At 39.7% G+C, this 24616-nt stretch overlaps 3 protein-coding genes across 8 annotated transcripts in view; 2 read left to right on the top strand and 1 right to left on the bottom strand.

The window, feature by feature from the left end:
- The first annotated feature begins 3452 nt into the window (after positions 1-3452).
- On the top strand, positions 3453-9051 carry sult2st2 (sulfotransferase family 2, cytosolic sulfotransferase 2). Its single transcript, XM_058406795.1, has 6 exons — positions 3453-3763; positions 5472-5683; positions 6161-6287; positions 7060-7154; positions 7286-7466; positions 7626-9051. The coding sequence occupies exons 1-6, from the start codon at positions 3625-3627 to the stop codon at positions 7733-7735; spliced, it is 864 nt and encodes a 287-aa protein (XP_058262778.1). The 5' UTR covers positions 3453-3624; the 3' UTR covers positions 7736-9051.
- A 1472-nt stretch (positions 9052-10523) lies between these two features.
- Positions 10524-23398, bottom strand: LOC131363589 (uncharacterized). 2 transcript variants are annotated; one of them, XR_009206348.1, is made up of 3 exons: positions 23262-23398; positions 15837-16082; positions 10524-10662 (listed from the first exon to the last, which is right to left on the bottom strand). XR_009206348.1 is itself a non-coding variant. In XM_058406294.1 (2 exons), the coding sequence occupies exons 1-2, from the start codon at positions 16876-16878 to the stop codon at positions 10643-10645; spliced, it is 1062 nt and encodes a 353-aa protein (XP_058262277.1). In that variant the 5' UTR covers positions 16879-16940; the 3' UTR covers positions 10524-10642. The 2 variants fall into 2 exon arrangements, 1 of the variants encoding a protein (XP_058262277.1); XM_058406294.1 differs by lacking the exon at positions 23262-23398 and having other exon boundaries at positions 15837-16940.
- wu:fj29h11 (uncharacterized) overlaps positions 10656-24616 on the top strand; it is a 42842-nt gene continuing 28881 nt past the window's right edge. Inside the window, exons 1-12 of one of the 5 annotated variants that reach the window (XM_058406291.1) lie at positions 10656-10816; positions 11070-11126; positions 17290-17562; positions 17770-18300; positions 18553-18986; positions 19566-19694; positions 20250-20447; positions 20581-20721; positions 20806-21066; positions 22949-23132; positions 23300-23466; positions 23549-23677. In XM_058406291.1, coding sequence (XP_058262274.1) covers positions 17298-17562; positions 17770-18300; positions 18553-18986; positions 19566-19694; positions 20250-20447; positions 20581-20721; positions 20806-21066; positions 22949-23132; positions 23300-23466; positions 23549-23677 — 2439 coding nt within the window. In that variant the 5' untranslated portion in view covers positions 10656-10816; positions 11070-11126; positions 17290-17297. Of the gene's footprint in view, positions 10817-11069; positions 11127-14691; positions 15030-17289; positions 17563-17769; positions 18301-18552; positions 18987-19565; positions 19695-20249; positions 20448-20580; positions 20722-20805; positions 21067-22948; positions 23133-23299; positions 23467-23548; positions 23678-24616 lie in introns of those variants that run through there. The other 4 variants (XM_058406290.1, XM_058406289.1, XM_058406292.1 and 1 more) reach the window with 4 other exon arrangements.

The raw sequence follows: 24616 nt of genomic DNA, 5'->3' as shown, positions 1-24616 counted from the left end.
CTTCATGGAATGGGTTTCCATGGCCGAGCAGCTGCATCCAAGCCATACATCACCAAGTGCAATGCAAAGCGTCGGATGCAGTGGTGTAAAGCACGCCGCCACTGGACTCTAGAGCAGTGGAGACGCGTTCTCTGGAGTGACGAATCGCGCTTCTCCATCTGGCAATCTGATGGATGAGTCTGGGTTTGGTGGTTGCCAGGAGAACGGTACTTGTCTGACTGCATTGTGCCAAGTGTAAAGTTTGGTGGAGGGGGATTATGGTGTGGGGTTGTTTTTCAGGAGCTGGGCTTGGCCCCTTAGTTCCAGTGAAAGGAACTCTGAATGCTTCAGCATACCAAGACATTTTGGACAATTCCATGCTCCCAACTTTGTGGGAACAGTTTGGAGCTGGCCCCTTCCTCTTCCAACATGACTGTGCACAAAGCAAGGTCCATAAAGACATGGATGACAGAGTCTGGTGTGGATGAACTTGACTGGCCTGCACAGAGTCCTGACCTCAACCCGATAGAACACCTTTGGGATGAATTAGAGCGGAGACTGAGAGCCAGGTCTTCTCGTCCAACATCAGTGTGTGACCTCACAAATGCGCTTCTGGAAGAATGGTCAAAAATTCCCATAAACACACTCCTAAACCTTGTGGACAGCCTTCCCAGAAGAGTTGAAGCTGTTATAGCTGCAAAGGGTGGACTGACATCATATTGAACCCTATGGATTAGGAATGGGATGTCACTTAAGTTCATATGCGAGTCAAGGCAGGTGAGCGAATACTTTTGGCAATATAGTGTATATATATGTGTGTGTGTTTATACACTATGTGTATGTGTGTGTATACACACTACTCACAAAAAGTTAAGGATATTTGGCTTTTGGGTGAAATTTATGGAAAATGTAAAAAGTTCACGCTACAGTGACATTATATCATTTAAAGTAGGGCATTTAAGTAGAAGCATGCAATGGTGATTTCCTCATCTCCAACAATTTATTGAAACAAAAGCCAACAACAGTGGTGGGTATACCACAACAAAAAATGTCAATGTCTCAATAATTTGTCATGTGCCCTTGACCATCAATTACAGCTTGACAACGACGTCTCATGCTGTTCACGAGTCGACTTATTGTCTGCTGAGGCATGGCATTCCACTCTTCTTGAAGGGTGGCCCTCAGATCACTGAGGTTCTGGGGTGCAGGGTTACGAGCCTCTACACGGCGACTCAGCTGATCCCATAGCTTTTCTATGGGATTCAGGTCTGGAGAAAGTGCAGGCCACTCCATTTGAGGTACCCCAGCCTCCAGCAGCCGTTCACTAATGATGTGACCTCGATGAGCTGGAGCATTGTTGTCTGTGAAGATGAAATTAGGCCTGTGTTGTTCATGCAGGGGCACATTGACTGGATTAATGATGTTATTCAGGTAGTATTGGCTTGTCACTGTACCATTCACAAGCTGTAGGGCAGTTCTGTATTGAGTAGACACACCTGCCCAGACTATAACACCACCACAATAGTGGCTGATGCATAGCGCTCTCCTTGACGTCTCCAACATCGTTGGCGGCCATCATTTCTGCTCCACGTGAATCGACTTTCATCAGAGAACAGCACTGAGGCCCACTGGTCCCTCGTCCAGCGTAAATGCTCCCTGGCCCATGCAAGACGATGACGACCTGGGTGCTTAGTGGTGTGCTCAGGTACCCTTGCAGGTCGTCTAGCACGCAGACCACGCTGATGTAAACGGTTTCGAATGGTCTGATGTGACACTTGGGTGCCTCTCTTAAATGTGCCTGGAGTTGAGTGGCATTCATCATCCGGTTCCACAGGGCACTGTTCACAATGAAGCGGTCATCAACGGATGTTGCCAAAAGACGTCCACTTCTATGCCTTTCTGTGACTCTTCCAGTCTCTCTGTATCTCTGTCGCAACCTGCTGATGACACTCTGTGACACTCTAAGCTCAGTGGCCACTTCCCTCTGAGAACATCCTGTTTGAAGCCTCGCAATGGTGAGGTACTGTTGATCAATTGTTAGGTGTGGTCTTGGTCTCATGATGTCAAAATGTGAACAGCGTGATGAAGAGGACTGTTTAAATACCAATTCTAATTGAACCAGAAAATTTATTGGTCGATTCATGGATCAAACACCAGTTGTGAATTTTGCCGTTAAGCACCTTGTTAGAGAACAGCAAGTTCTGAAAAGTACTGCAAAAGCAAAAAGTACTGAAACACTGAACAGTTGGACATGTGCATTCAAAAGTGTAGAGAAGGTCAAATTAAGTTCACCTGTAAAGGTTATAGAGCATTTTAGGTGCATCCTGAAATTTCACCCGAAATCCTTAACTTTTTGTGAGTAGTGTATAGGGATGCAACAATACAGTTAACCCACGGTTCAATACGTACCGCGGTTTTTACCCACGGTTTTCGGTTCGGTTCGGATGGCTTGGCAAATTAAAGGGTTTTTTTTTTCCATTATTCTTTGTTTAGGTGACAGGAACAGTAAGCATGCTAAGAAGAAAAAAAATACTGGTTTTAGTTGCAATTCTCTTTATTTTACTTAAATGCAAAAATCAACTAACAATGAAAATGTACTGAAAATAGTGAGGTATAAAAAATTAGCGCTTGTATGACTTTATTACAGGAGACGGGTTTGGAGGACGGCGCTCTTTATTTCCCAATCCGCTCTGTAATGACCAGTCACTGTGAGATAACTCTGTAATGACCAGTCACTGTGAGATAACTCTCTGTAATGACCAGTCACTGTGAGATAACTCTCTGTTACCCCCGAGCTCCAGCTATCTGTTATTAGAGTAAGACTTTGTGCTTTAACCAAAGCGTTTTGCGCGTTTTTTCGTAGAGGTCGGGAAAAAAGGCTCCCGCTTCCACACAGTGATATCTCTGGGTGATGGAGCTGTAGATGTGCGGTCATGTTGGAAGTATTTCCATGTCAGTATCTAACTCGTGTGGAACACTGCTTAAACACAGTCATTTTTAGTTTTCCGTTTTTGCATCATGGTCAACAACAAATGCCCCCACACCACAGATCTGAATCACGGAGCTGCTTCCTCGTGTTTCTGCCTCACTTCACCGGTTAGAGTGAAATCTGACACCAGCATCACAAGCATGGTCAACCGCCCCTAACTTTAGCGTTCACTGATTGGATATTTACTCGCGGGGAGGCGTGTCTGTCTCAGCACGTAGACATACCGTGCAGGCAAACACAAACAGGCGGTGCAGAGGGTAACAGCGCATATATATATATATATATATATATATATTTTTTTTTTTAATGCATCGTTATTATTGTTTTAAAGAAAAAAATATGCGTATTGAACCGTGGAGGTCGCACCGAACGGTTCGATATTGTGTTGTGGCATCCCTAGTAGTGTATATATAAACTTCGGCTCATTATAAAGTGAGAATTCTAAAAGAGTCGCTGAAAGAGTCGACTCTTTTTTTTTTTTTGAACCGAGCCAAATGATTTGACTCATGGATAAGAGTCGGAGCTCAAATAAAGGGGGTTTTATTTTCGCTTGCGGCGAGAAACTGTGGCCAAAGATTGAAGATTGAAGTTCACTGTCCAAATCTGGACTAAGAAAAGAAGCCCAACTCTATCAGTCCTTCCGTGCTTTTACTACAATGACAGAGGCAGATTTATATGACGTGTATAAAGGAGTCTTTGTGCCGAAACATTTGCACCCGCCGGACAGCCTGAAATATTATGAAGATTTCACATTTCGCTCAGATGATGTCCTTATCGTCACCTATCCGAAATCAGGTAGGTTCATTCCTTATACACATTTTCTCACATAATATAAGATTTTGTTATGTTTTGCAAAACCCAAGTAGGAAATGTGCTTCAATTACAGGAGAGCCGCAACCACTGAACATAACACTATTTGTAGTCAATAAATGTAATTAAGTTTCCACCACTAATTTGATGTTAGTAATATTTTGTTTAGGCAATAATCTGGATGCAGAGTTGCTGAGATTTCAGACAAAATGTGCACTATGTTGCCAAGTGTTGTTTTTCAGGGGTTGGGCTTGGCCCCTTGGTTCCAGTGAAAGGAACTCTTAATGCTTCAGCATACCAAGACTTTTTGGACAATTTCCTGCTCCCAACTTTGTGGGAACAGTTTGGAGATGGCCCCTTCCTCTTCCAACATGACTGCACAAAACAAGGTCCATAAAGATGAGAGAGTTTGGTGTGTCCTGACCTCAACCCGATAGAACACCTTTAGGATGAATTAGAGAGGAGACTGTGAGCCAGGCCTTCTCGTCCAGCATCAGTGACTGACCTCACAAATGCGCTCTCGAGAGGAATGGTCAAAATATTCCCATAAACACACTCCTAAACCTTGTGGAAAGCCTTCCCAGAAACGTCGAAGCTGTTATAGCTGCAAAGGGTGGGAAAACTCTATATCACATTCATATGCATGCAAAGCAGCATAGTGTATATTGCAGTTTCAGGCATGCACTTTGCCTAAACCTGACCTGCAGTACTGGCAGGGTTAAAATGTAAAAGATATAGTTTTGCAGAACAGTACTAAATAAACCCTGAGCTCGTTTTCCCCTCATGAACATTAGAGCACATTCATTTACAGTACATTAAACAGTTTTTGCTAGATATACAGCATTTGGTTTCATTTCCAACTGGCAGGATTATATAACTGTTTAAATAATAGAGATAAACTTCTTTTTTTGTCTATAGTAAGGTTTTCATTTCAATAAAATGGTAGATCATTTTACTATAGGAGATTTTGCAGCAGGAGGCATGTGTCTGTTGAATGTAGGAAACAGTTCTGAGGTATGTTGACCAGAGAAATGCAGTGCAGCATGATACTGGGTAAAAGACTGGACATGTCTGGTAAATGAAGCCAACTAAGATAAACAATCTGATGCAATCTGCTTTAGGATTTCAGACAAGAATGTGGAATGCAGCTTCAGACAAAATACACTTTGAAGAACAGAATTAAACAAACCCCGAGGTGTTGTTGCTGCTTTGGTTACATGCAAACCATTAACCTACGTTCACACATACAATCACTCCAGCAGCTGAACGTTGAAATTGCTAGTAGGCGTGCCTACATCTGGTTGCCATAGTAACAAAGTTTATCAGCGGCTTTATTGCCGCTAAAATCAAACATTCTGGAGGGAGATTTGGTGTTTGTATATAAAATTCACCACAGTAGATCTGCAGCATATCATACGAGATGAAGAAGAAGTGTGCTCTTTGGCACGGATCACACCTGCTCTACAATGGGTCTTCACTCTCATTGTTAATCGCAGGACTGAATCGCTCTATCTTTGCACATTTCCACATTTGCAAGTTAAACTTTGTCACCTCGCTGGACACGCCCACATCTAATCGACACCATATTGATAATGAATGCTCTGTGGTCAGTTTAAGTCACCACACCGCAACAGTCTTCTTTACTAACCTGTGTCACTGGGTTATTATTGGTCTCATGATGTTTTCTTCTCAGGCACAACATGGCTGCAGGAGATTGTTCCTCTGATCCACAGCGAAGGAGATCTCACTCCAGTGCACACTATACCAAACTGGGACCGGGTTCCATGGCTGGAGGAGCACCGGGCTAAGATACTCAATCTGGAGCAGAGGCCCTCTCCACGCGTCTTTGCGACTCACTTCCATTACGGCATGATGAACGAGTCGTTTTTCAAAGTCAAGCCAAAAGTATTAGGATGCACTCTTCCTATTATACATTTCTGACTAAAATGTTTGCGTAGATTGTGTCCAAAAGAATTCGGAATCTGGATTTTAGTACCTTATATTGTTACACTCACATATTTGGATTACAAGCAATTGTACTTCTTTTGAATTCCTAGTCCTGAAATATCCAACATATTTACCTATTTCTATTTCAAGATGATTTTGCCAGAATAAGTTATTATTCTATTTTATTTACTATTTATTATTATAAAACACAAGTTTATATGTACTTTTGCCTTTTTCTGGTTAAGTATTTTATTAATTCCCAATTTAAACCTTATACTTCCATGGTTCATGGTACACACTTTCATTAAGAATAAAAATTCTCTTAACTGGGACACACCCTAGCATTTCATTTAGTAATAATATCCTAGCAGGCATATTGGTTAATATATAGCTTTATAGTAAACTGACGAAAGACAGTCTTCAATTATTTTCCAGGTCATTTACGTAATGCGGAACCCTAAGGACGTGTTTACATCCTCCTTCCACTACTATGGAATGGCTTCATATCTGGTCAATCCCGGCACTGCTGATGAGTTTCTGGAAAAGTTTCTGAACGGCAAAAGTAAAACTCTTTCATCGTTTTCACTTTACATTTCTAACTTGCTCAAAAGGTGACGTTAAAATACAGACTATAACGTATAGCAAAATGGGATAGTGTGACTTGTATTAAATACTTTATTTATATGCAATAAATGGTTATTTTAGATACAGAATAAGGTGTTAACATAATATTTTAACTCTGTGTATTGTTGGTACCTTCCCTGTCAGCTTCATTGTAATTAATGAATAATTAAATAACAGTTGCTATAGATAAATAAATTAATATTTAATAAATAACTTACTGTGTCCCTCCAGTATTTCACAGGTTTTTTTTGTGATTGGTGCAGCCAGAAATGCTCGATTTTGCAGCAGATTTTTTCAGTATAAGAAGATTTTTGTGCTTTCTTTCTGAATACCTACTTGAATTGGTGAAATTGCAAGCACTTTTAAACTCCTATAAGTGAAGACACACATGTCATTACTTATTATATGGTATTTGTGCTCATATTCCACACACGTTAAACAAAAAGTGCTTTGGGTTGTAATACCTCACATGACATTTCTTGGCTCAATTCTGCAAGAATTCTGCAGAGATTTGGAAAAATGCAGGCTCTTCCTGGAGTTTGCTTGATTTGGCAGTGATGTCTGTGATTGCGGAATCAAGAACTGTAGAGGAAATGATTAAGTTATAAGTCAGATGTCCATTGCAGTGGATTTGTACTATATATCGTCAGCCTCTGATTTTGTGTGTCGTCTGTGATAAACTTCACTGTTTTCATTTTCCCTGTCCACAGTAATGTTTGGTTCATGGTTTGACCATGTGAAAGGCTGGCTCAAGGCAAAAGACCAAGATCATATTTTCTATATTTCCTATGAGGAGATGATACAAGTAAGCAATTGCTGCTGATCTCATACTGCACATTACTCTACTCTAACCACCATTTATTTTCATAATAAGCAGCCATGCATCTTACACAATAATCACTAAGTCATGTTCATAATCATAAATATATGCTGCAGGACTTGAAAGGCTCTGTCACGAAAATGGCCCAGTTTCTCGAGAAGCCTCTGAGCCCAGAAGTGATCGAGAAAATAGCCGAGAATTGTCTGTTTAAGAACATGAAGCAGAACAAGATGTCCAACTATTCGCTGGTTCCAGAAGAGTTCATGAATCAGAAGAAGTCGGAGTTTCTCCGAAAAGGTCATTCAAAACACATTTTGTGTGTCACTTTTTGTATGTTTAAGAGCATCTCCTAAACGATTAAATGTAAATCTAAAACTTTAACTGCAGTGTTTTCGTAGAGGTTGTGAACTTGTGGCCAAAAATCTAAATGCTTCCGTGTTCTTTATTTTTCTTCAGGAATATCTGGTGACTGGAAGAACCTGTTTACTGAGGCCCAAACTGAGAAATTTAATACAGTTTACAAAGACAAGATGAACAATGTCACGTTCAAATTCTTTTGGGATTAAAACAAACTCGCCGTTTGTTTATTCATAAATTTACTAATGCAGATGGTGATGTGGGCCTGTCATGATCAAAGGTGGGAACAATACTAAGAGCAATAGTTTAGTGGGTTTACTCCATATTTTACATAGGATGTAGATTGATCTATTTTACTACTAAATATTACTACATTACTACAAATAATACACATCAAGTATTAATCCAATTTTCCTAATAAATAAATAAACAAAAGAAAGCATTCCTTTTTTTCATTATTAATATACCACAGGGACACACTGGTGACATCATTATTTTTTATTCATCCAAATTATTAAAGAAGAGAAAATGTTTATTTCATGAAGGGATTACTTTTCATTCCAGCACACCTTTTTAATCTGTGGTCACACTAAGGCTAATTATCTTCTTACCCTGAATTACTAAAGCCATGGAAATTAATTACTTATCTTATTTGGAGGACTTAATGATCTTATTAAGTTGTAGTCAGTAATATTTTAATTAAGACTGGATGTCAGTTTTCGGTCTTGTTGTGAATGCACCGAAGCAGACCAGGGGACTCGGAAGTAGTGTTCAGCAGGAATGTTTTATTGGACATCAGAACACACTGCAGTGGCACTGTAGTCATCAAGTCCAGTAAAAAGGCACATACTTTGCAGTTTTAAAGGCCTTGAAGGTGACAATACAAAAGCCTAGAGGTGATATTCTTAAACAAAGTCTTGAAATCCCCAGAGTCGACACTCGGCTGTGAGCTAGTTCACACTTCCTGATCACCGTCTACTTATGACCACCATTTGGTGGTGAGAGCTGGGATATGTAAATAATTAATCAAAGAGAAATGTATGTTACAGTAGATTTTAGAGTGAGCTCCAAATATGTTTTCCTACACTCTCATACAATTATAAAGGTTTTTATACAGTAAAACTTTCGTTGAATATATGAAGCATATCACACGGTATGTCTTAAAAAATTTAAAACACCACATTTCATATAATAGAAACTATTTAATATATTTGTCAATTTCTTTTTATAGTTCATTTTGTTCCAAGGGACATAGGCATAGGAATATATAGTATAGTAATACCTAATACAGTAATATATGATGATATTGATGATAAAGCTGATGATAATGATTGTTGTTGTTGATTTTGTTGTCTGTTATCTGTAACAATGTGACATGACGTGAGACCGAAAAACTTGCAAATCTCACTGTGATACTCTAGCATAAATAACACCAGAATATCCACTACAACCCTTTAAGTGTAACTGTTTAACATTACGTGTAATGTCCTGCAGGAACAAGCAAGCAAGCTAGCTAACACAGAGGAACCTGTTATGTCATAATTAGCATTTAGTATGTCAACATTATGACAAATCATCTCATAAAGTAACATAAACTTGAGTTGTAGTATCATTCTTTCTTTTACCCTGTAATTATTACCAATATATAACTGTGACTTGTGACAATTATGATTTATCTCAATGTGACATCATAATTATGTCTTACTATTCTGGAACAGGCTTCCTATTTATTTATTCATTCATTCATTCATTCATTCATTCATTCATTCATTCAGAAGCCAAAAAAAAGGAATTTGTGCCTGTTTTGTCTATGTTCAGCACTGTATGTCATATATCTTATATGAAAGTAGAAAATCAGTGCTGGTAGTTTCCAAGTTTCCAAGTCCAAGTATTTCTCTTTTCACCTAGCCTACTACAGCCAATATATTCATAGAAAATTATTTTAAAAAATCATGAAAATATTTAGATCTTCGAAGTAAATGGTGATATCATATCAATTCCAGCTCTCTGAGGTGCTAAAAACGTAACATCATAATTTTGACCTTATCTTTAACTGCTAGAAATTCTGTGTAAGTTTATTCCAACAGAAGTAAAAGGTCTCACATTGAGAGCCAACAGTGTCCTGAATAATTTTTTAAAGAATTTATTTGTTTATACTGAAGGAAAATGTATAATGTCCGATAAGTAGAAGCCAATCCTTATGAAACACACACACACACACACACACACACACACACACACACACATATATATATATATATATATATATATATATATATATATAAATTTATTTTGGTTCCATCACATACAAGTACAATACAAGAAGCGCAGGGCAGAAACAAAACAATGTCAACAAGACAAAAGCAAAGACAACAAAACATAAAATGAACATAAGCATAAATATGAAACAAAATAAATGATACATTTAAATAAATAAATAAATAAATACCAGGACAAAAAATATAAGTGCTATATAAGGGCAGTTACATAAATTTGAAAAGCTTTAGAAAATATATTTTAAGACCAGTGTTATGAAAGGTAATAGATGATGGTTTCTGTTGAATTATCTTATTGTCTTATGAACATAATACTTTGCTAAGATAATTAACAGATCAGTGACGTAATTGTGTTTATCAGAAAAAAATATGGGGTTTTGAAAGCAAAGTAAAATATCATGAAGTTCTAAATCAAGGGCTTTGTGTAATTATTTTGGTGATGTCTATTTTAAAGTCAAACCAGAATGAAATAGAAAAAGATTTTAAAAAAATAATATATTCAATATAGGCTAAGATATATTACAGCGTCGTACACCGGCTCCAGTCCTGTAGGGGGCAGCAGTGTGTGTGTGTGTTGGATCTGAGACGTTTCTTTTCTCCTGCTGGATAAATACAAATATTGTGCGGAGGATCCAGACTCGGTGTAGGTTTAACGGAATGAAGACTTTTATCACAGTGATAGAAAACAGCTCGTATGCGTCGACGTGCATGAGGAAGTTATTACCTAGCGAGTGTTTATCACAGTCCAACTTCCCCAGCCAGAGATCTCCGTGTCTGCGATGTTGCCTTGGGGTTAGGATTTCCACCAGTCTGTGACTCCATCACGTGTAACATTCACACTCACTGAACAATGAGAGAGACTGTAAACAGAAGTGAGACAGAAAGTGATGAGCCGCAGGTCACACTCACACTGAGGGCTGGGAGAACATCACTGATCAGAAACTTTAGGATACAGACGCTTGGCATCCTCCTCTTCACATGGACGTGTGACTTCTTACCATACTACAACATCAGGTACACTACAGTACTGGTCCAGGACCAGAACCTCCCTATTCCTGTTCAGCATATCTATTGTATCTCATTCATTCATCTGAAGTAAAAAAAAATAAAAATAAAACCTTGTCCTGGTCAGAGTGGCTGTGAAACTGGATAGTGAGTTGTTTGGCTGCTCCCTACATGTATGTGAGGGGTGGCCACAGTGGACCGACTGGTCCACACAACAACTTGGCACAGGTTTTTACACCGGATTCCCTCCCATTTTATCCAGGCTTGGGGACCGGCACTGAATCCAGTGGCTGGGGATCGAACCCGGGCCTTCCGCATGGTAGGTGAGAAACCTACCACTGGGCCACCAGTGCCCCCCGGTCCTGGATAGAGAGTGTGAGACAGAAATACACACTGGATGGGAATCCAGTTTATTGCATGGCACCATGCCCTCACATACACACTCATTATCACCTGGTGCAATTTAGCGCACCACCCGGGGTGTTTTGGGGAGGTGTTTTAAAAGTCCAAAGGAAACATATAGGGAGAACATGTAAAACATGTTTGCACTGACATGAAGTCAGAATCAAACCTGGGACCCATGAGGTGGGAATGTTACCCATTACGCCGTCGTCCAGCCTCTCACGCACATATCAGACAGGTTCCTCAGGATCAAGCTCATTCTAAAGATGCTGGTTAAAGTACAAGTAACCATTACGCACAGATCTTTAAATAGCTAAACACTTCTCCAGACTTACTGAAGATGTTTCAGATCGTTCAGATCATCTTCAGCTTCAGATATCGCACGGACAAAATAACTACTTTAAATGTTAAAAGATCCATGAAATCCTCTGGAAAGCCAAGATGGAAATGTGTTGAACTGAAAGGAAAACACTAGTTACATATGGAACTGTGGTTGTATAAATACTTGAAGAAGGTATCTGGGTGATTCTCACATCCTGACCTCCACCACTAATATTTATTTACCATTTTGCAATCCTGTTACTTTTTAGTCTATTCACGAGTATAAATAATTTTTTAGATCTCAGACAGACTTCTTTGTCCACGCTGACCACACATCTACAGTACTGAACACCGCACAGTAGAACATTGCTGGTCCTCCATTTTGTTGCACTTGATAGAAAAACGTTTGTTCTTTTGTTCAAAGTTTATTTGTCACGTACACGATCTTACGTGGTAATGAACTGACACAAAAAACTGACTTATATAAGAGAAAGTACACCGATCAGGCATAACATTATGACCACCTGCCTAATATTGTGTTGGTCCCCCTTTTGCTGCCAAAACAGCCCTGACTCATCGAGGCATGGACTCCACTAGATCCCTGAAGGTGTGCTGTGGTATCTGGCACCAAGATGTTAGCAGCAGATCCTTTAAGTCCTGTAAGTTGGATCGGACTTGTTTGTTCAGCACATCCCACAGATCCTGGATTGGATTGAGATCTGGGGAATTTGGAGGCCAAGTCAACATCTCAAACTGGTTGTTGTGCTCATCAAACCATTCCTGAACCATTTCTGCTTTGTGGAACGGCGCATTATCGTGCTGAAAGAGACCACAGCCATCAGGGAATACCGTTTTCATGAAAGGGTGTACATGGTCTGCAACAATGCTTAGGTAGGTGGTACGTGTCAAAGTAACATCCACTTGGATGGCAGGACCCAAAGCATGACTTTGCCCAAAGCATGACTTTGCCTCCACCGGCTTTGCCTTCTTTCCATAGTGCATCCTGGTGCCATGTGGTTCTCAGGTAAGCGATGCACTCACACCCAGCCATCCACGTGATGTAAAAGAAAACGTGATTCATCAGACCAGGCCACCTACTTCCATTGTTTCGTGGTCCAGTTCTGATTCTCACATGCCCATTGTTGCCGCTTTCAGCAGTGCACAGGGGTCAGCATGGGCACCCTTACTGGTCTGTGGCTATGCAGCCCCATACACAACAAACTGTGATGCACTGTGTATTCTGACACCTGCATTAACAGAACCAGCATTAACTTCTTCAGCAATTTGAGCAACAGTAGCTCGTATGTTGGATCGGATCACACGGGACAGCCTTCACTCCCCACGTGCATCAGTGAGCCTTGGCCACCCATGACCCTGATCACCACTTTAGATAGATACTGACCACTGCAGACCGAGAACACCCCACAAGAGCTGCAGTTTTGGAGATGCTCTGATCCAGTGGTCTTGCCATCACAATTTGTCCCTTGTCAAATTCGCTCAAATCCTTAAGCTTGCCCATTTTTCCTGCTTCTAACACATCACCTTTGAGGACAAAATGTTCACTTGCTCCCAAATATATCCCACCCACTAACAGGTACCATGATGAGGAGATCATCAGTGTTATTCACTTCACCTCTCACTGCTCATAATGTTATGGCTGAATGGTGTATGATTAAAAAAAACAATACAATGATCAACTATAATAATGATTTTAGCTTTCATTGCAAAACAGTTAACCTTAAGGCAGGGGTTAAATTTTTTTTGTTTACATCCCGTGAGCCTTTTAATTACAAAATAATACATTCCATGGACCCCTCAATATCGATTTATTTCCATCCAACAATCCAATTTTTCACTTACAAACCAACATACAAAAATATAATAATAGATATTCAAAAGTATTTCACCTGTTTATTTTGCCTATTTATTTTATTCCTGCACTTTCCACTATCAGAAGACATAAAGTCCAAGTTGAAAAATTATTCATAGCCTTAATTCTTTGTATTTTTGTATTAAACCACATCAATTCTACTGACTACTTAAACAGGTCAGTAGGAGTAGGAGTGAGAAATCAATGATAAATATAATAAATTTGATAATTGGGATTGTGGTTTCTGCTGCTTCAACAATACTAAATGAAATAACAAACAGGGCTCCCTGCTCATGCTTCACAGAGTCCACTATAAGAACAACTCCTTTATGGCGCACTGTGGACAGAGTAGGAGTATAGCTTTCATTTTACTAAAACAAAAAGTGTCCTTCCTTAAAATGGAGATCATGTGTGGGTCAGTGGGCATTGGACTGAACAGAAGGTTGTGAGTTCAAATCTTAACACTGCCCAGCTGAAACCACTGGACCTTTATATAAATACAAATATTTATGGACATATAAATGTCCATAAATACTATAAATGTAAATATTAGGAAATCTTGAATCCATGCAAGATATTACTCTTGCTCTGAGACTACTCTCATGCAACCAATGATCATTAAAAGTCACCGGTTGAACGGAGTAACCTTTAACACACACACACACACACACACACAAAAATGTGTCATGTGATTATATAAACATACTTGAGCCTGGAAAACCACAACATTTATTAGGAAACATGCCTAAAGAAACAGATAAGGAAGCTATCCGAATGTTTAGAAAATATTAAGCGGTGCAATATAATATAAAGTATTAAGCAATATATATATATATATATATATATATATATATATATATATATATATATATATATATATATATATATATATATACAGCACCTTATAATGCATTATTAAAACATGGTAAGATTACAGCACAATTCTAATTCTAATTCTGACTAGAGTAGCTATCTTGAAAAAAGTCAGGGTAAGTGGGGCATCAGTTAGTCAGAGAAGCAGCCCTGAAGGAGCTACAAAATGTGGAGAAGTTCAAGGACCTGAATACTTTGTTCGGTAGTATGTACTATGTAAGGTAGGTTACATAACTAGACGAAGGTATTTCTGTCTCCCTGGGATGCAGTGATGGAAAAATTTCAGGAAGTGGGAGCGTTCAGCTGGAGCTGGTGAGTAATTCACTCAGTCATGTGACTTCCTCAGCAGCTCAGAGCCATAACAACAGGAGCAGGAAAGTGAAACTTAAAACCTCACCCTGCTTTTCTACATGCATGCTGCATGGTAACGTCTCTGATATTACTCAGATCTGTCCTGCTGAATAATAATAAAAGAAAACAAAAGCTAACAAAATAGATTTTTTTTAATTGACTAAAATTGTAGGCTTTGGATTTGCAATTCCCCTCCCTGTTTCTCTGAAAATGAAAGTTAAGAGCCGGCTGTTATTGGACAGTTGCTTTCTGTTTCCTTTTCTAATGAAATTTCTCATTGGCTGTCTGGAGCATGACTGTGTTTTTGCTTTCTGATGGAGGTGGAGCGATATATATATAACAACAGCAGACACATTTCTCCTCAGTTTTTAGGTTTCGACTTATTACAGACACTGCTCTCTCATGGTAAGACTGATATGTTTGATATTTGATGGTTCTCGATACATTTGGATTCGTAATTTGGGATTTTATTTGTTTTTATTTCATTTTTTCATGATTAATGATACTCTGACATGTCAATTTTTCTGTTTTTCTTTGCTGCTTCGAATTACTGTTTTATCCTCTGACATATTTCTCATATTGACAGAATTTGTTTATTGGTTTGGTTTATCGTTGTGGGATAGAAAGTATTTGTGTTTTTGCAGGTTTTAAAATATTTCTCGTCAATACTCGGCTACAACCAACAGCATCAACTGAATCTTGTTGCTTAACCCTTTAAAGGGCAAGAATATATAAACACTAATTCGTTGCTGTTTCTTTTAACACATCAGGGTTCAATTAATCGATATATTGCACATTGTATATTCTGATTAATTTAATATTTTTTGGCTTTGCCTGTTAAAAGGATAGAAACTGCTTTAAAACAATTTGAAAACATTGGGCCTCATTTATCGATCTTAGATCTTAGACTTTTTCAATAAAAGGTAAACGTGGAATAAAATATATATATATAATATTTCAAGTAAAATTTTTAAAAAAATATACAGTACAGACACACACTCATAGCATTCACATACACACATCCAGTATTAGTACTTAAAATAATGATGAATAGTAAAATAGTTGTATGAAGTTTTTTTGTTTATTTATTTTTAATTGTTATTATAATTTTATATATATATATATATATATATATATAAAAAAAAAATATATATATATATATATATAAAATTATAATAACAATTAAAAATAAAAAAATACCCCTTCCCTTACCTTCCTCTAAGTCTTGGGGATGGACAGGTGAGGTAGTAACTTCCAGAAAGGGGTCCCATGTCTTATGGAACTTCCCTACAGAGCTCCTGAGAGAAAATCTAAGCTTCTCAAGTTGTAGGTTGTAGAGAACCTCCTTCACCCAGTGTTTATGTGATGGGGGATGGGCGAGCTTCCAACGGAGCAAAATTAGTTTTCGGGCTAGCAGGGTGGTAAATGCCAGTGCCTGTTTCGCTGCTCCGGGCAGATCTGTAATGAGGGACATAGAAAATATTGCAGATAATGGGTTGGGGACAATAATGTGTTCATAGGCCCTGGTTAGAGTGTCAAAAATGTGTGTCCAGAATGATGTTAATTTAGGGCACGACCAGAACATGTGGACATGATTAGCTGGAGATAAAATGGGAAAGATTCTAGCCAGTCTTGCATTGGTGTAGTGGATTTTATAAAGAACCTTACACTGGATCAGGCTGTGACGGGTACATATGGAAGACGAGTGTACTAAAGATAGCGCTGTCTCCCATTCGTTTTCTTCAAATTTAATGTTAAGGCCGTCTTCCCATGCAGCTCTAACCGCAGTGGGAGGTTGTGAGGAGGCTGACCACATAAGACCATACAAAACCGAGATGGATCTCTTAGTGGCAGTGCCCACTGTCAGTAGACTTTCTGTTAGATTTTCAGGGGGGCGATTTGGGAAATGGGGAAACTGCTTCTTTACATAGTCTCTGATCTGAAAGAAACGAAACAGGTGGTGACTCGGAAGGTTATATTTAGATGAGAGTTGTGGAGAAGATGAAAAAATACCCTCAGTGTACAGATCGCTTATCTTGGAGATATCGTTGGCCTGCCAGATCTTGAATGCTGGGTCAGATTTGGAGGGTTGCAAACTGCAGTTCCTTTTAACTGAAACTAAAATAGAGGGACCTGAAAGACCGAAGTTTTTCCTAATCTGACTCCAGATCTTCAGAGACACAGAGACCACTGGGCAGGTACTTAGGTGTGAGACTGGGAGTGGCAGCTGCGAACACAGTACGGAGGAGAACATGGAATTATTTTTTACAATACAATCCTATAATAAACATTTGTATTCATAAAAATAATTTTTCATAAAATGTTGCAAAGCTTTTATTTGTATTTTTCATTTTTTTTATATATATTTTTTAAATTTCTGCCAAATCATTGTCCTTGTCCCTGAGTACGTCCATGTTTGTTTTTTCCCCCCAGGTCATGTAATTGATATCAGGTTGCTGATATCAATCACATGACCTGGGAACTTGAGCCATCCCTCATATAAACCATTTAAGCTTTAAAAACCGTGACAATATGAGGTTTCCTAAAAGTTATAACCTATTAAGCCTATTATTCTGCTATAGGTAGAATTCCTAGAATTTCCTAGGAATTGTAATTATGTAGATCCGATTATCTTCTGCCGCTAAATAATGTTCTTTTTTTGCAGATGAAGAAATGGGTAAATTGAGTAAGAAGGTCATACGACTCGTAGAAGGTCACCCCGATGGAATCCTGCTCTCGAAGCTTGCTGTCTTCTACAATCAGAAGTATCATCATAACCTGACGGTGTCAGATGCTGGCTTCTCCAACCTTGCTGATTTTATTGCCTCTTTGACCGAGCATCTGCTGGTAATAGATGGAACAGTTTTCCACAGAAAGCACATAGCTCAGACCCAGGACACTGCAGAGAAGGTGGAAGTGGCTCAAAGCTGCCCAGAAGGTATTTTCCTTTTCCTCTCAATCTGAAAACAGGTTCAGCCAGGCAGCATTAATACAGTATAAAGATTTCTACTATTCCCAGGTCATAGCCAGTGTTGCAAGATCTTCAGATCTTCCCAAACTGCATTACATACCATGTATCTTATCATTTTTACTGGTGTGTCCAATAAAGGTTTCTCACCTCTTCTTTCTGCTTTGCAAAATGCAGACAAGGACAAAACATCAGAGGAAGTAGTGGAATTGGTTCAAGATCACCCAGAAGGCATCCCTCTTAAGCGCCTAGCTGGGTTCTTCAGTCATCGCTACAAGAGAAAGCTGATTGTTTCAAACTTAGGCTTCGCTTCAGTCAGCAGTTTTGTCGATTCCCTATCGAAGGATTTGCTGGTGGAAAATGGCAGCATCTTCCACAAAAAGCACAAGAATACTCATGAGTCAGCAGCCTCACTGAATGAAACCCCTCCCACAATGAACTCTGGAATATCTTTTGGTGCCATGCCAAAGCGAAAGGAAGGTGAGATGACCCATGAGGAACTACTGGAGAAGGTTAAGGAGGTTATCAGAGTCTACCCAGCTGCTGCAACTTCCATTACACAGCTGATGAATGGCTACTTCCTACATTTTGGGGCTATACTGCCACTGGCACTGTATATGTCACTGTACAACAGTCAGATCAGCACTCAACAGGCAACTGTTGGCCAGGCACAGGTTATTGCAGAACAGGAAGCAGGAAGCCCTGCTAGTACGTAATGTCAGCATAATTTTCATGCATTATGACAGTCATACAACACAGAGTGGTGTAATTGCAAAAGTGATCTCATTTCCATGCTCCTAGTTGGTGTCTAATTCATTTTCCTCCCATCCACATCCAGAGTGGGATTGATTAATGTGAATGCATGAGTGAAAATATTTAAAGCTGTGCAGATTGAATTTTCAGCATGAATTCATTTCTTTCACTCTTCTTCACATGCCTCTTTGCTTTTTCACTCAACAGCATCAGTGTTCGCTACACCTACTGCGAGCCCACAACGTGGTCCGTTGACACACCTGGTGACTGAAGAAGTGGTACGCTCCAAGAGTGCCTCTCCTGTGTGGCAGCTCACTGCTACTCCACCTCCTGCAGACTCCATCCTCACATTGTCGACAGACTTCCCACCTCTCGGTACCAGACCCTCCAGAGCCGAGGAGAGGAGAGCGCGAGATGGCCGAGAGGGAGGCAGCCTGGTGTTCCGTGATGTCCATCACGCCCAGCTGAGAGAGGTGCACGGAGCTAACGTTCGTGCAGTAGAGGCCATGGAGGCGCCAAACGAGAAGAAGGAAACTGTGGATAGGCGCAGGACGAGGCTGAGTCATGACGAGGTGAACAGCCTCGCTGAGGACGCCAGACGAGACATCGCCTCCGATGGGGAACACGTCACAGTGGAGAAGGTTTGAGTCTTCATACACTACTATTCAAAAATTTCCTTGTTTTCCAAAGAAAAAGCCATTTGTATCCATTTCAAAAACATAAAACGAATCAGATGGTTTTTGAACAAGATCTACAGAAGCCCATCATCAACAACCATCGGTTCTCTGTATCTCATGTTTGCTAATCCAAGCTAATTATTTTATGAGACTGATTGATTATTAGAGACCCTTTTCTGTAATTGTGCTAGCATAGCTGTTGTACTGATTAAAGGAGCAATAAAAGTGGCCTTCTTTAGGTTAGTTCAGTATCTGGAGCATCACGAGTTGTGGGCTTGTTCACAGGCTTAAAATGGACAGAAAGAAAGATCTTTCTTTTTTTTTTTTCATGGGAAGAACTTATTATACCGTGCTCTGAGCTACTCCATTCATAGAACATCACAGACTGGTTCTCACCAGAACAGAAAAAGGAGTGGGAGACCCTGGCGCACAACTGGAAAACAAGGAAATGACCAAGTGTTCCAAAACTTGTGAACAGCAATGTAAATCTGTAACCGAATCATGTTTTTGAGTGTTTTATTGAATAGTGTTTTGGTTTTCTAGGTGATTAGCAAAGTGTGCATGCTTTTGCAAGTGTCATCCTTGAATGCATTGGGAATCAGATCTTACTGGCAGCTCCCTGCTCTGAAGGAACTCGAGCGCACCGTTAAAGAGATCAACCTCTTCGTTCAGGTGAGAAGCTTTAAATAGTCTGCCTGCAGTGTGTGTTTATAATTCACATGGGTATTCAGATTGCTAATTCTACAATCCAGGGTTACAGTTTTGTTCTGTCTTCTACATTGATGGCTAGTTATTTGCAATATCTTTATACACTGTTCTCCCCTACTTCAAATAGATTTGACCAGAGCTGTCCATTCTTATTCATAATGGGGTGGTCAGAATGCAGGTTTGTTTCCCAACCAACCAACCACACCTAATGGTCTATTTAAAACTAGAATCAGGTGTGGCATCTTCTTCTTGGTTGGGATGAAAACCTGCACCCACAACCGGCCTTTTTGGAAAAGATCGGACACCACTGGATTAGACTGTGTGTAACTACTTACTACAGATCTTGCGTATGGTTGGTAAATAGCTATCTAGTGAGAACATGGAATGATAACATCGGCAGGTCTTAGTTTTATTCTACTGTATGTAGTACCAATGGTACCGAAATCGCAAAAAGCATGTTGCTTACACACAAACACACACACGTAACTGAGCTATTGTATTTTATCTGCACACTGTCAGTCGATAGAGGCGATCTGTTCCATGGTCACTCTCTACGAGTTGGGTCAGGCTATTGCCGGCATCAAGAACAAGAAGCGATTCGAGGAGCTCCACCTAGGCCCGCTCTGTAAAATCCCGATTGTTCATCGTCTGTTCACGATAGACAGCAACACTAAAGATGATGATATACACCAGATCGAGACGGTGGATCTTCTTAGGGTGAGAGCTTTTATCATATGCATTATATTTGCTTTCATGGTTGGTTTAGATTTGTGTGTGTGTGTAATAACAAGCCTTAGAGAAAGAAAAAGGCAAACACGCTTAATCCTTTTTCTGATTAATCGTTCTGTAGAGTCTTCGTAACTTCAGGAGAAAGCTGAACAAGCAAAAGGTAGACCTTGCTGAGTTCCTGAAGTACCTTGCAGACCAGTATAGCTGTGATTCACCGTACGCGCTCGGAATCCGGATCCAGAGTGTTGGTCTGCCCATTTCGGTAAGTCGGTGACGCAGCATATTTGCATTCACGATTCACGATCGTCGTCCACTTTCAAACTCTCTCCCCTGGTTTGGCTTTCAGACATTATCGAAGGCGTATGGGTGTGAGAGCGCTTGTATGGAGAGAGCCAGAGAGGCCATTCAGAAGGAGATCGAGGAGGAGGTAGAAAACAGGCTGTGGAAGGTTAGAAAGAGTTTGCTGGAGCCGGCACAGGGAGCACCGCTCTACTCCTCCTCTGGCAGCCTGGAGCTCAGGAAGAAATACGCCAGCTTGACCGCTTCCGAGGCCGTCTTTGAGATCTTCACTAACTCCGCGGGCATCTTCAATCAAAGGATGACCAAGGTGAACAGGATCAGGTTTCGACCTGTTTTTTTTGGATTTGCAGTTGAATTACTGCAAGTCACCAGTACTCCAGAAGTCACCAATATTACTGGTTACCATAGTAACAACGTTTCGTTGGGTGGTGCAACTAGAATACCATTTGACAACACGTCAGTTTTCTTGCAGCTAAAATGAAACGCTCCTTAGGGAGATTTGGCATTTATATATATTAAAACTCAGCAGTCTTTATCAGCTCTTTGCCATGGATCATACACTCCCAGTGGTAAACGCTGCACCAAGTCGCTCCGTATTTGCATAAAGTTAAACTTTTCTCAAGTTTGTCACGTAACTGGACACGCCCACATCTAGTCACCAACACTCACAGACGCTCATGTCGCCGGAAGTCACCACCTCTCATTGTAAATGAAAGATCTCGGGTCACTTCCTCACTTTGTGAATGTAGCATTAGTCTCGCTGTTGATTAAAAGGTTATTTCAGTAGAGACTTATATTTCAGCTGATTTTAAATCAGGGAAACTCCATACGGCTGGTGTCGCTCCATACACTTCTAAGCCCTGTAGCTCTGTTATCACTGCTCACTCTGGAATATGGTACTCTGACCTCTGAGCATGTTTGGCAGATTAGAATAATGATTCAAAGTCCTTTTAGGGTGTTTTTTGTAATGTTTTTAAGGTAAACTGGCCTAATTGCCTATTACTTTTCTACTACCTCTTGGAATCTTATCTGGATGATATTTACCCTTTTAAGTTATAGTGGCTTGTTTGACCTTTCAGCTGATATGTGAATGAATGAAATTTTTATGTTTAATTAATAAAAAAAAAGAAAACGGGGGTAAATAAGATCTGTATAGTCATAATTCCACACACACTACTATATCAGTGTCACTGCTGTGGTAAAGATCACCGTGTCTTAACAGTGGACTTGTGGTGTTTTAACACTGATGGATGAGGTAGAGGAACATCATTTATGGCATTTGGCAGATGCCCTTATTCAGAGTGACTCACAAAATTGCACAGTGCTTTGTATACATTTTTGCCCCCCTTTAACTTTCCCACATTCGACATTGACAAAGTGCCATATTTCTTCCATTTTTAAGAATAAATTCAGTAGTGTCATGCAGGATATTTTTTATAACCAAATACTTGTCTAGTACTTTGGCTTGGATTTATTTTGACAGCACAGTGGTCTTCCTCATGCTGTTTGTTTAGGACTATTATCTAACAAGTTCTGGTGCAGGAACATTATTTATTTATTTATGTATTTCTTTTGAGAACACATGGCAATTTAATTGCACACAAGTGGACTCCAAGCAGCTAATTATGTGACTTCAGATGGCAGCTTGCGGCATCGCTTCTTCTCTATTATAGGGTAGACATACTGTGTATTCATGACATAAAATCCCTAATAAGTCCAATTTAGTTTGAGGTCCTAAAACTACACAATGGGGAAAAGTTAAAGCGGGTGAAGACAGATGCTGTACTGCAGGGGTTCCCAACCACCGGGCCACGGACCAGTACCGGGCCGTGGATCATTTGGTACTGGGCCGCAAAGAAACGATAAACTTCTAATTTTATATATATAACTTAAAATTATATGTATTTTATTTTTGAAAAATTGCCACTGCCAACCACGCCACACTCCCGCATTTGACGCAGTCGTGGGTTTTTTCCATACATCAGCAAGTCTGCAAGCTAACCCACGCTAAAATGACCCAAAAACAAATGTCACCCCCCGGGCCGCAGTAAAATGGTCCTGTATCAAACTGGTCCATGGTACAAAAAAGGTTAGGGACCCCTGCTGTAATGTACCTACAGCATTGGAGTATATGTCAGGTTTATCTGATTAAATGATCAAATGCAAAATTTCTGTGTCTGCATTTGCAGCGAGTTCAGGACTTCCTCATGTACGTATCTGGAGACAGGCTGGCTCGGACCTTGTTTCAGCTGGCTATCTGTGGCGGCTCCCTGGCCATCCCAAATGACCTAGCTCCAAAAGAGAAACCCCAAAAACAAAGCCAGGAGCAGAAAGCATCTGAGAAGAAGGCAACTGAGATGCTCCCCACTGAAGGTGCCTTTCTGTAATTGTACTGATTTAGTCATTTGACTGTCACTTGGTCCTCATTGTCTTGATGATCCTATATGTATTCAAATATACTCTTTATTTCTTGTGTTAATGCATGAGTGAATGAATTCATACCTAGCTCTCTTGTCTGCTTTGGGAACATGTGGCTTCAGATGCTGTGAAGCAGTACTTCCAGGAATGTGTATCCAGCTTCATGGGCACGGTGACGCTGCCATATCTCAGCCGGCTGGAGAAGAAATTGGCAGATCATTTCAAATTCAGGGAGTTTGGACAGCTACATCAGGGCTCCTTCCTCGAGTTCCTGGTCAAAAACATGCAGGTTCGCTTGAGATACATATCAGTTGCTGCTAGAGAAATAAGAGACACTGTTGTGATGAACCTTGACGTGTATTTGTGTGCAGATTCTAAAGGATGCTGCAGGGGGCGCTGTGGCTATTGGCAACCAGGATATTCATGCGAACATCTTCAGACCCAGCCAGCAAGACGTGTATGAGTTTATTAAGCAATGCGGTGAAACAGATCCTTCACGAGTAAGTCTGGACACACATCTGGTTTTGTCCTCAGTCTAATCAGTACTTTGTAATGGATTTCCTGTTGAACTATTGGCTCTTTTGACTGGATATCAATACTGTTGTGATTAACACAATATAGTAGTTCATTATCATCTCAGTAATTAGCAAGAGAAAAAAGACCTTATCTGTTTGAACAAAATCAATCTAATTTAAATATAAGGGTAATAATCTGATTACATTTTTAAAAAGTAAAATTTCTATCTCGAATTCTATAAGGCTGCTGTTTGACAATGTCTATTGTTAAAAGCACTATATTAAATCGAATGCAACTGATATGAATTAAACCATGTCCAGAAAGTTACATAAAAATTGTAATACTTGATTATACCGGGGTGATCCTTACCTCTCGGATCATTTGACTACGGTATATTTGTTTACGTTTTACAGACCAAAATGTAGCCAAGGAAATCCAAAAAATGCTACTGATAGGAAATCGAAGTCAAGGCGAACATCTGGTTTATGTTTTGATGTTATTTTCCTCCTATATGCGTGGGATGCAGACCAGGAGAAAATGTAGATGTTAAGAAAGAGTTTGTGTTCTGTTATAATACTCTTTCTTAAATGTCTTTGGTGATTTGTCCCTGTCATTGTCTCTTGGACTGTTGCAGATAAAGTATATTATAATTAGTTAGATCTTCTTTGAGGTCCTTCAAGGCCTGAAGGATAAAATAAAAAGATTTAGTTGTAGAAGCAGAAGTTACGTAGAAGTGATGACATTTATTTAGGAAAACATCTAGAAAATTGCAGATATTTTGTATTTGGATGGTGGTCTGATGTGGCAGATAACACTGACAGAATTCTACAAGACAGCCAGCAATATTATCAATAATAATAATAATTAAAAAAAATAATAATAATAATAATTATTATTATTATATAATTTGACATAACTACTTA

This window comes from Hemibagrus wyckioides, linkage group LG13 (genome assembly GCF_019097595.1).
Source record: "Hemibagrus wyckioides isolate EC202008001 linkage group LG13, SWU_Hwy_1.0, whole genome shotgun sequence".
Taxonomy (NCBI): Eukaryota; Metazoa; Chordata; class Actinopteri; order Siluriformes; family Bagridae; genus Hemibagrus; species Hemibagrus wyckioides.
This window is presented reverse-complemented; position numbering and strand designations above follow the sequence as displayed.